At 41.3% G+C, this 10,257-nt stretch overlaps 1 protein-coding gene across 1 annotated transcript; it reads right to left on the bottom strand.

Annotated features, from left to right (window-relative positions):
* Nucleotides 1–737: 737 nt before the first annotated feature.
* Nucleotides 738–7,511, bottom strand: LOC129815717 (docking protein 5-like). Its single transcript, XM_055869781.1, has 7 exons — nt 7,433–7,511; nt 7,225–7,332; nt 6,647–6,761; nt 6,387–6,506; nt 5,839–6,028; nt 3,177–3,294; nt 738–879 (listed from the first exon to the last, which is right to left on the bottom strand). Exons 1-7 carry the CDS (start codon nt 7,496–7,498, stop codon nt 814–816), a joined length of 783 nt encoding a protein of 260 aa, XP_055725756.1. The 5' UTR covers nt 7,499–7,511; the 3' UTR covers nt 738–813.
* Between the last annotated feature and the right edge of the window lie 2,746 nt (nt 7,512–10,257).

A 10,257-nucleotide genomic window follows, 5' to 3' on the forward strand; every position in this document is an offset into this window, starting at 1 on the left:
CATTTAAATAGTATGTTGTCAATCTTGTGCCGTGTGCCTGAAGCCGAGGCCAGCCAGATCACAATCTTGGTTTTAATCATTTTTAATAACTCATTTATTAACATTAATAAATTCAACAGTAATGTACAGGTAACTGACAAAATAAAGGAAACACCAAGTGTCTCAAAGTGTCTTAAGTGTTGGGCAACCACGAGCTGCAAGAACAGCTTCAATGCACCTTGGCATTGATTCTACAAGTGTACACCATTCTTCCACCAGAAATTTGGTGTTTTGTTTATGGTGGTGGAAAATGCTGTCTCATGCCCTGCAGAATCTCCCATAATTGTTCAATTGGGTTGAGATCTGGTGACTGAGACACACACACTTTAAACCCCCTGTTCTCCTCTGAGACCCCTCTTTCAAAGTCACTGAGATCTCTTCGTATAGCCGTGGTAGCTAAAATAATGGGCAACTTGGCATTTTTACACATGATCCTAAGTATGATGGGATGTTAATTGCTTCATTAACTCAGGAATCAAGTGGTTACTTTATTTTGACAGTTACCTGTACTATTAAAATCAAAAACTAATATTCACACAAACTATCAAAATGCAAAAAGCAGACTAAAATGGATAACTTTGATAGTTTTACCTAAAAATATACTGAACGATTCCAGTACATAAATATGTAGTCCTTGGTGTTTATGTAATTCCTTCATATCTGAACATTGTTTCAAAAAACAACTATGACTATCAAACTGATATACAGTGAATATATTTAATCTGATTTCAAATGGGATCAAGGATTGTGACTGGACCATCAGAATCAGCAGTGTCAGCACAGAGACCAAGGTATTGTAGACTCTCTGGTTCTCCTTTCCGTGCCTGTCTTCCTCTCATCCTAAATGGGTATGGAACACATTTTAAGGGTCATTCGATTGAAGATGCATGGGCAAAAAAACAAGACAATGGAAGTGATAATGCACAGACTGCTGACACTTAATGTTTTAATACACATGGATATGCAGTAGGTGGCAGAGTTCTATCTCATTGCACAAGCGTCTCAAGAGTATGAGAGCTGATCAAGAATCAGCCCCCCTTGTCCATAATCTGATTTAATTTTCAAAACATTTAACAGTCAAAACTGATCCAAGGTCAGCACTCCTGTGCAGTGTATACTCTGAGACACATTTTGAATATGGTCCTAGACAGGGTCGTGCTACCACATTTGGGGCCCCGGGGCACCGACCTCCGATTTCTGTTTGTTGTTGTGGAAATCAGCTAACGTACTGCATTTCACCACATTTTGCCATGGTGCAGAGAGAAAACTGTAGTTTTATAATGCTATTCTACCCCTTTTGCCATGGTGCAGAGAGAAAACTGTGCAGTTTTATAATGCTATTTTACACATTTTGACATGAGGCTAAGTGTCACGCCCTGACCGTAGATTGCTTTGTATGTTTCTATTTTTTGTTTGGTCAGAGTCCGCACCTTTGGGGGGGGGGGGTACGGCGTTACGGCCCAGGGTATCCTGCACCGGCTCTGCGTACTGTGTCTCCGGGGCGCTGGGAAGGTGCAGTTCGCCCTATGCCTGCGCTCCGCCCATGCCGGGCGAATGTGGGCATTGAGCCTAAGGGAGAGGTGCGAGTGGTATGCACCAGATCTCCAGTGCTCCCCCACAGCCCAGTTCAACCTGTGCCTGCACTCTGGAGGGTCCGGGCTAAAGTGGTCATCCAGCCTGGAGGAGTGGCTGTGCACCAGAACTCCAGTGCTCCCCCACAGCCCGGTCCATCCGGTGCCTCCTCCACGCACCAGGCCTCCTGTAGGTCTCCCCAGCCTGGTGGGCCCTATGGCAGCCCCACGCACCAGGTTGTCTCTCCGTCTCCTCCCTCCAGGTTCTCCCTCCAGACCGGAGCTGCCAGAGCCGCCCGTAAATCCGGCGCTGCCAGAGCCGCCCGTCAGTCCGGAGCTGCCAGAGCCGCCCGTCAGTCCGGAGCTGCCAGAGCCGCCCGTCAGTCCGGTGCTGCCAGAGCCGCCCGTCAGTTCGGAGGAGCCAGAGCCGCCCGTCAGTCCGGAGGCGCCAAAGCCGCCCGTCAGTCCGGAGGCACCAGAGCCGCCCGTCAGTCCGGAGGCACCAGAGCCGCCCGTCAGTCCGGAGGCGCCAGAGTTGCCCGTCAGTCCGGAGGCGCCACTCACTCCAGACTCGACCATCAGTCCAGTGGCGTCCTCTAGTCCGGGGTGGGCGGTGAGGGTTCCCGCTCCAGAGGCACTATTAAAGTTGGCCGAGCCAGAAGTGGAGCGGGGTCCACGTCCCCCACCAGAACCGCCACCGCGGAGTAATGCCCACCCAGACCCTCCCCGATAGGTTTCGGTTTTGCGGCCGGAGTCCACACCTTTTGGGGGAAGGGGGGTGTGGGGGGGGGGGGGGGGTACTGTCACGCCCTGACCGTAGATTGCTTTGTATGTTTCTATTTTTTGTTTGGTCAGGGTGTGATGTGGGTGGGAATTCTATGTTTGTATGTCTAGGTTTTGTATTTCTATGTTTTGGCCTGGTATGGTTCCCAATCAGAGGCAGCTTTCTATCGTTGTCTCTGATTGAGAACCATACTTAGGTAGCCTGTTTTCTCACTTTTAGTCATGGGTGGTTATTTTCTGTTTAGTGTTTGTATCACCTGTCAGAACTGTTTCGGGTTATTCCTTTTGTTATTTTGTATTCAGTGTTCAGTTTGGAATAGATAATATGAACACGTATCACGCTGCACCTTGGTCCTCACCTTCTTCCTCTGAATGCCGTTACACTAAGAGAAAATGTTGCCGTTTTAAAGCTAATTTCCTGCAAATCTCCACCTTCCAGGGTTGTGGACCCCTTGGAGGTCAGGGCCTGAGTGCTCATTCAATAATAGAGGAGATTTGTCTTGATTGTGTCATGCTTGACTACATTATTTTGGGGAGATTACAGCAGTTAAGCTGGGCAGTGTAGGTTACAGGCACAATAAGACTATGTGAATTAGACCTGGGTTCAAATACTATTTGAAATCATTGCAAAAACTTCAGCTGTGCTTGATTGAGTTTGCCTTGATTGAGTTTGCAAAGCCCACCCACCTGGCACTCCAGGCAGATTTAAGCAAATGCTGAAAGTATTTTAAAGACTTTAAATAGCATTTGAACCCAGGTGTGATGTGAAAGTGGTTAACGTACACAGCATAGCCAGTCCTCTTGCTCCACAGTGGCTAGCACCGCCTCATTCACTCTATGATAGAGCCGTTCTCCCTCTTGTGTCTGAAAGGTGAAGAGTCCCTCTCCAGTGTCACACATCCTGGGGAAAATACAGTTTACCATTCATTCTGTGAATGGCCTATGAAAAATGTATTTGGTACAGACTCCTAATAGTTACTTACACTTTCAAAAAACAATCATAAATAAGCATTAGCAAATATTTATAAGCTTTACAATCCACAAGAATTATAAAGCATATAATTTCTTATTCACTAAAGATATTATTTAGTGTAATCCAAAAGTGTTTCATAATCTTCTTATGGCTGCAAGCCCGACGTCGGTACACTTATGACAACAGCCAGCTCAAGTGCAGGGCGCGAAATTCAAAATATATATTTTTTAAATATTTAACTTTCACACATTAACAAGTCCAATACAGCAAATGAAAGGTACACATCTTGTGAATCCAGCCAACATGTCCAATTTTTTAAATGTTTTACAGCGAAAACAGCACGTATATTTATGTTAGCTCACCACCAAATACAAAAAAGGACAGACATTTTTCACAGCACAGGTAGCATGCACAAAGCCAACCTAACTAACCAAGAACCAACCAAACTAACCAACAAACAACTTCATCAGATGACAGTCTTATAACATGTTATACAATAAATCTATGTTTTGTTCGAAAAATGTGCATATTTCAGGTATAAATCATAGTTTACATTGCAGCTACAATCAGAAATTGCACCGAAAGCAGCCATAATAATTACAGACACCAACGTCAAATACCTAATTACTCATCATAAAACATTTCTGAAAAATACATAGTGTACAGCAAATGAAAGACAGGCATCTTGTGATTCCAGCCAATATTTCCGATTTATTAAGTGTTTTACAGCGAAAACACAATATAGCGTTATATTAGCTTACCACAATAGCCAGAAAGACAAGCCATTTCCCAGTAGCAAAGTTAGCGATCGTAACAAACCAGTAAAAGATAAATATTTTTTGACTAACCTTGATATTCTTCATCAGATGACAGTCCTATAACATCAGGTTATACATACACTTATGTTTTGTTCGAAAATGTGCATATTTAGAGCTGAAATCAGTGGTTACACATTGTACTAACTTAGCTACTTTTCCCACAACGTCTAAACAGCAACGATATTTTTCTGACATGTTTTCTGACACACATATTCTGACCAAATAGCTATTCATAAACATAACTAAAAAATACATGTTGTATAGGAAATGATAGATCCATTAGTTCTTAATGAAATCGCAGTGTTAGAATTCTAAAAAATAACTTCATTACGACATCCAGCTTCGGTATAGCTGAGTACCCCAAAGTTGGGCGCCGGCGACTAGTTCACATGCACGACAGATATATGAAATAGCATCATAAAATGTTTCTTACTTTTGGTGATCTTCCATCAGAATGTTGGACAAGGTGTCCTTTGTCAAGAACAATCGTTGCTTGGATTTAGAACGTCCATTTTCCCTCTCGATTTAGCAAGCGCACTAGCCAAGTGGCTCGAAGCTCTCCTTGTCAACAAACGGAAGAGAACGGAACACGGCAAAACTCCCGAAAAAAATTCAATAATCTGATTAAACTATATTGAAAAAACATACTTTACGATGATATGGTCACATGTATCAAATAAAATCAAAGCCAGATATATTAGTCGCCTATAACGGCAGCTAAACAGAAGGCAAATCCAAGTCCCCTTTCGCGCTCTCCAGAAAACAGGAAATGGGCGGACACGTCATACAAAGAGCTTGTATTCCACTTCAGACCAAGATAAACACGAAATTTCTTCTCTCACCGCCTCTTGACATCCAGGGGAAGGTGTATGAAGTGCACGTATACTAATACGTATCATGCCCATGTATAGGCAGGAAGTAGAACAGAGCATCGATTTCAGACTTTCCACTTCCTGGTCAGGAAGTTTGTGCCAAATGAGTTCTGTTTGACTCACAGATATAATTCAAACGGTTTTAGAAAATAGAGAGTGTTTTCTATCCAATAGTAATAATAATATGCATATTGTACGAGCAAGAATTGAGTACGAGGCCGTTTGAAATGGGCACCTTTAATCAGAGCTACTCAATACTGCCCTTGCAGCCATAAAAAGTTAAATAACACTTTCCCTTGAGGACCTCTGACTGGTCAAAGGGCTGGATCGGTATCAACCGTCTTACGTTCAACTATTAAGTCATTTCAGATCAGCTGTTTCAGAGCAGTGGTCACTGGTAATGGAGTAGAGCAGAGTGAAGTCCTTTGGAGGTTTGGGCTTTTTCCAAATGATCTCTCCTTCCTCACAAGTATGCACTATTCCCTTCTCTTCAATGATTAGAAATGAAATTACTGGTATAGTAAATATGTCTATTCCCAGTAGCCCATGTCCAAAGAGTCCCAGGACAGGGTATGAACCCTGCATCAATCCTACCCCTAGCAGTATACTGTACACACCTCTTGGTCTATGAGGTAACTTATGTATTTAGATGTATGATGTACAGCTCTGATTCTTAGTCAACATAGAGTATCCAATAGGAAGACAGCTACAAACTATGTTGAATTGGTTATACAGTATATACATTACATTGGTTAATAATGGTTTTATACCCAGATCCTCACCTCCCAGCTTCAAATGTGAACCAGTTTTGACCCCGACCGTAACGGCGAAGTGACCGCAGTGGCCAGGATGTGATTTTGAGACCAGGGTTCTGGGTGTCCCACAGCAAGAGAGTGTCACAAGTGATCTGAAGATTACATTCCCCATTGAAATCCATACACTGGGATGGCTTCATGAATACGTGGAACTGCTCTGGAAAAGAGAACAGAATACATTGATTAGCCAGAGACAAGGTGCGATCTGTGGTATTTATTTTTGTAGTTTAAACTAATTACATTGAACAATGTTACTTACATTATGTAATTTATAGTTTGAAAATGTGGTTAAATATTTAGAGCTCCTATGAATGTGAGTGCTTTAAAAAAAAAAATTGAGCCCCATCCCTCAGCTTTATATCACGCCAAGTGTTGTCGGTTTGTTGTTTTTCAGATGGAAAGATCGGCCTTTAAAGCATGTTGCTCATATTTTTCTCATACCCATTTATTCAAAGCATTTGATCAGTATAGTAGCTTGTGTCGTTGCTGGAATATTATACGAACGTGGTCTACACCTCTGTGATCTCGATGTAGGTTCATGTTAAATAGGACTGGCTCCTCCAAGGTCAGGTCAGTCATTCTAGCCTCCAGACATTCCATTTGTAGCACTTTGCACCATTCCTTGGCGTCCAACTCTGTGAAGAGTTGTTGAACGAAACTTTTTTAGAATGTGTTATATTTGTAAATCATTTCTATTTGTAGTTAGTTGTGTTGACAAAATAAGTTAGTTCAATTCAGTTCAATACAACAATAAGTTCATGTTTCCCAAACTCACCTGAATCACATGCGAAAGCCTTTGGTGAGTCGTCATTGAAAGTCAGAACCACAGCGGGTTTCTTTTTACCCCGTGGGGGTCTGGTAACATTTCTTATTTTTGTGAGGTCTGTCACCTGGGAGAATATAGGACACATGACACAATAATGGCCCTGTTTGTTGCTCCCGAAAGTGCCCTTCAATAATAAAGCTTTCATTATATAATAACAACCCTAGTACCAACACAGGCTTTATCAGATTGTTGAAACTATAGAATTACCCATATCATTTTTAATAGGATCTCTGTGGTTGAAACATAGTTATTTAATATCTACAAAGCCACAAAGCTATATGTCAATTTAAGCTCACAGCAAGCAAACAGTGAGCAAATCTTCTTTATACTTCTAAATAAATATCTCTTCTCATTTTGTTGTCGAGACCCTGTGGTACATTTGAGTGTGCAAGGACTCTCATTTTCACAAATCAACAAAATAACCACAACTCTCGATGTTATTGATAATCATGGGGGGGGGGGCAAAACAAATCTCCAAAGAAGACCACAGTGGTACACCACTCTAGTATTTCAGTTTGATTGCTTACTTTGTGGTGACATTGGCAGTTAGCCGCCTGTTCATTTGAGAACCTCTCCAATCTCTTGGGCCCTTTACTGGAGTCTCTTCTTAGGACAAGCCAGCACCTCCGATAGATCTGGACAAAAGAGAGAATGATTGAGAAAAGAGTTAATCCACGTTGGGTCCATTGACTTTGATTAAATTGGTCTGAGGCTGGTTTGAAAGCAGGCACTTACCCATAAGTGCTTGCTGCGAAAATACACATATCCCTGTTTAACAATGTCATTAAAATACAAATCCATTGCTTGAACCCACCATCAGACACTCATGCTTGGGAGAAACTGGCACACAGAAGTCCCTTTGCTCTCTCTTTATCATGTGTCTCCTCTCGTCTCTGATTTGACAATACAACGCAGTGTAACGCAGGAGTATCGCTGTAGCCCAATGCTCATGGGACTATTATGGGACTGATCTCCTTCTGTGATGTAGATATTATGGGTGAGACGGTTGGGGGGGGGGGGGGCAGACGAGAGTGAGAGAGGGGGAGAGAGAGAGAGACAGCGAGTCTGAAGTTTATATTCGGTAGGGAGGGATCTAGTCCAAAGAACCAGCATTCTCACAGGACCTCTAATTAGTAGCCTGTCAACCTTGAGACTTAAATATAAACACAAATAAATATATCCTCGTTCAAACCCTGTCTCTGTCTGTTTTCCTATTTAAGTGTATCGTGTTAGAAGCAACTCTTCCAACCGTTGCTAGGGTACATTCTAGCCTCCTCAATTTCACCTCTGGACCTAGAAACCACTTCCACTGCCTTTTATTATTATTATTATTTCCCCCTAACCCCACCACCCCCCCCCTAATTGGAGTAAACTGATGGACAACAACATCTAGGCTTCTACTTCCCGCGTGTACATACTATATTCATATTACAGACACAGTATATTTTACATTAGTTATCTTTTGTTTGTTTTTAGTCCCATCCTTCAGCTACCCTCAACTCCTTTGATTTCTATTTGCCATATATTTTTCAACTGTGCTGTGATGTTTCACAAAAATTCTGAACCTTTCTATTCTCATAGTTTCTACAGATTGTAATTTAAAGAAACACTATTTTCTAAAAGTATTATATTATCGATGGATTAACTTTCAGATCACCCAGCAGTGCTATTTGCAGAGTTAACTCCAGGTAAATCTTCAGCCATTCCTGAACCTGCGAACAAAAACAAGCTACATTTGGACAGTGCCAAAACAAATGATCTAATGATTCTGTCTCTTAGTAGCAAAATCTGCAGAGCTGAGATGGTTGTATCCCCCATATATACAATAGCAGTCAAAAGTTTGGACACACCTACTCACCTCCAGGCTGTTTAAGGGCAATTTGACAAAGAAGGAGAGTGATGGAGTGCTGCATCAGATGACCTGACCTCCACAATCACCTGACCTCAACCCAATTGAGATGGTTTGGGATGAGTTGGACCACAGAGTGAAGAATCAACAGCCAACAAGTGCTCAGCATATGTGGGAACTCCTTCAAGACTGTTGGAATAGCATTCCTCATGAAGCTAGTTGAGAGAATGCCAAGAGTGTGCAAAACTGTCATCAAAGCAAAGGGTGGCTACTTTGACGAATCTCAAATATAAAATATATTTTGATTTGTTTAACACTTTTTTGTTTACTACGTGATTCCATATGTGTTATTTCATAGTTTTGATGTTTTTACTATTATTCTACAATGTAGAAAATAGTACAAATAAAGAAAAACCCTTGAATGAGTAGGTGTGTCCAAACTTTTGACTGTTACTATATATGAGAATTTTGTATAATCATATAAATTGAAAAACTGTGTGTCCACTGCCTTTTTTTATTGTTCTCCTCTAATCAGGTACCGATTTAGACCTGGGCCACCAATTAATTATCAGGTAGAACAGAAAAACAACAGGTTCCAGACCTCATAGGGTAACAGCCTATTCAGCCCTTTCCCAAGCAGGATTACCCGTAATGCAGACTTCAACTATGATCCAATATGTTATCCTTGTTTTGAACAGGATTACCCGTAATGCAGACTTCAACTATGATCCAATATGTTATCCTTGTTTTGAACAGGATTACCCGTAATGCAGACTTAGACTATGATCCAATATGATATCCTTGTTTTGAACAGGATTACCCGTAATGCAGACTTCAACTATGATCCAATATGTTATCCTTGTTTTGAACAGGATTACCCGTAATGCAGACTTAGACTATGATCCAATATGATATCCTTGTTTTGAACAGGATTACCCGTAATGCAGACTTAGACTATGATCCAATATGTTATCCTTGTTTTGAACAGGATTACCCGTAATGCAGACTTAGACTATGATCCAATATGTTATCCTTGTTTTGAACAGGATTACCCGTAATGCAGACTTAGACTATGATCTAATATGTTTTCCTTGTTTTCAACACACACAGTCATCCGTACAGTAGTTATCTTCAGACCACATGTCATTCCAACTCGCCAATGAAATGAGAAAATAAACTGTACACATTCCTTTACACATGCTTGAAATTGAATGAGGACTACCAATGCAGTATTACTTACAGTTATTTTAAAAACAGCCCATTATACTCAGGCATATGTCTATAGACTATGGTGAGGTTCACAAAGTCCTATTTAGTAGGCAGAGTCATCAATTGCTAATGCTAATTCAAGACCTGTGGCCTCTTGCTACCACTACTGCCAACGTCAGCTAACCATGAGAAACATTTACACACATACCGATGACACGGGCGGTCGTGTGGGCGTGTATGAACAGCATTGATACCATGCACTCAACAACTCTTAAAATATAGACTTTTCAGTCTGACTTTAAACAAACTATAACTTATGAAGGCCTTATGAAGCTTCATAGTCCTTTATAAGGCCTACATAGATGCTTCACAAATAATTTATTAGAACAATGATCATGCTATATACTGTATATGAACCCAAGTTTAGCAAAGCCCGGATATATGACATTAAAACTCGAAACTAAGAACAGATAGTTTACATCTGTTGATTAATTATTTGTAT

Source organism: Salvelinus fontinalis, chromosome 18 (assembly GCF_029448725.1).
Source record: "Salvelinus fontinalis isolate EN_2023a chromosome 18, ASM2944872v1, whole genome shotgun sequence".
NCBI classification, from domain to species: Eukaryota; Metazoa; Chordata; class Actinopteri; order Salmoniformes; family Salmonidae; genus Salvelinus; species Salvelinus fontinalis.

What these genes read in the sequence shown, in the direction of transcription:
- LOC129815717 (XM_055869781.1), bottom strand. Translation starts at nt 7,498, where the DNA reads ATGGATTTGTATTTTAATGACATTGTTAAACAGGGATATGTGTATTTT. An exon ending in TTCACATTTGAAGCTGGGAG is followed by an intron (nt 3,295 to 5,838) that starts GTGAGGATCTGG and finishes TATTTTCCCCAG; the next exon opens with GATGTGTGACACTGGAGAGG. An exon ending in AAGAGGACTGGCTATGCTGT is followed by an intron (nt 880 to 3,176) that starts GTACGTTAACCA and finishes ATACCCATTTAG; the next exon opens with GATGAGAGGAAGACAGGCAC.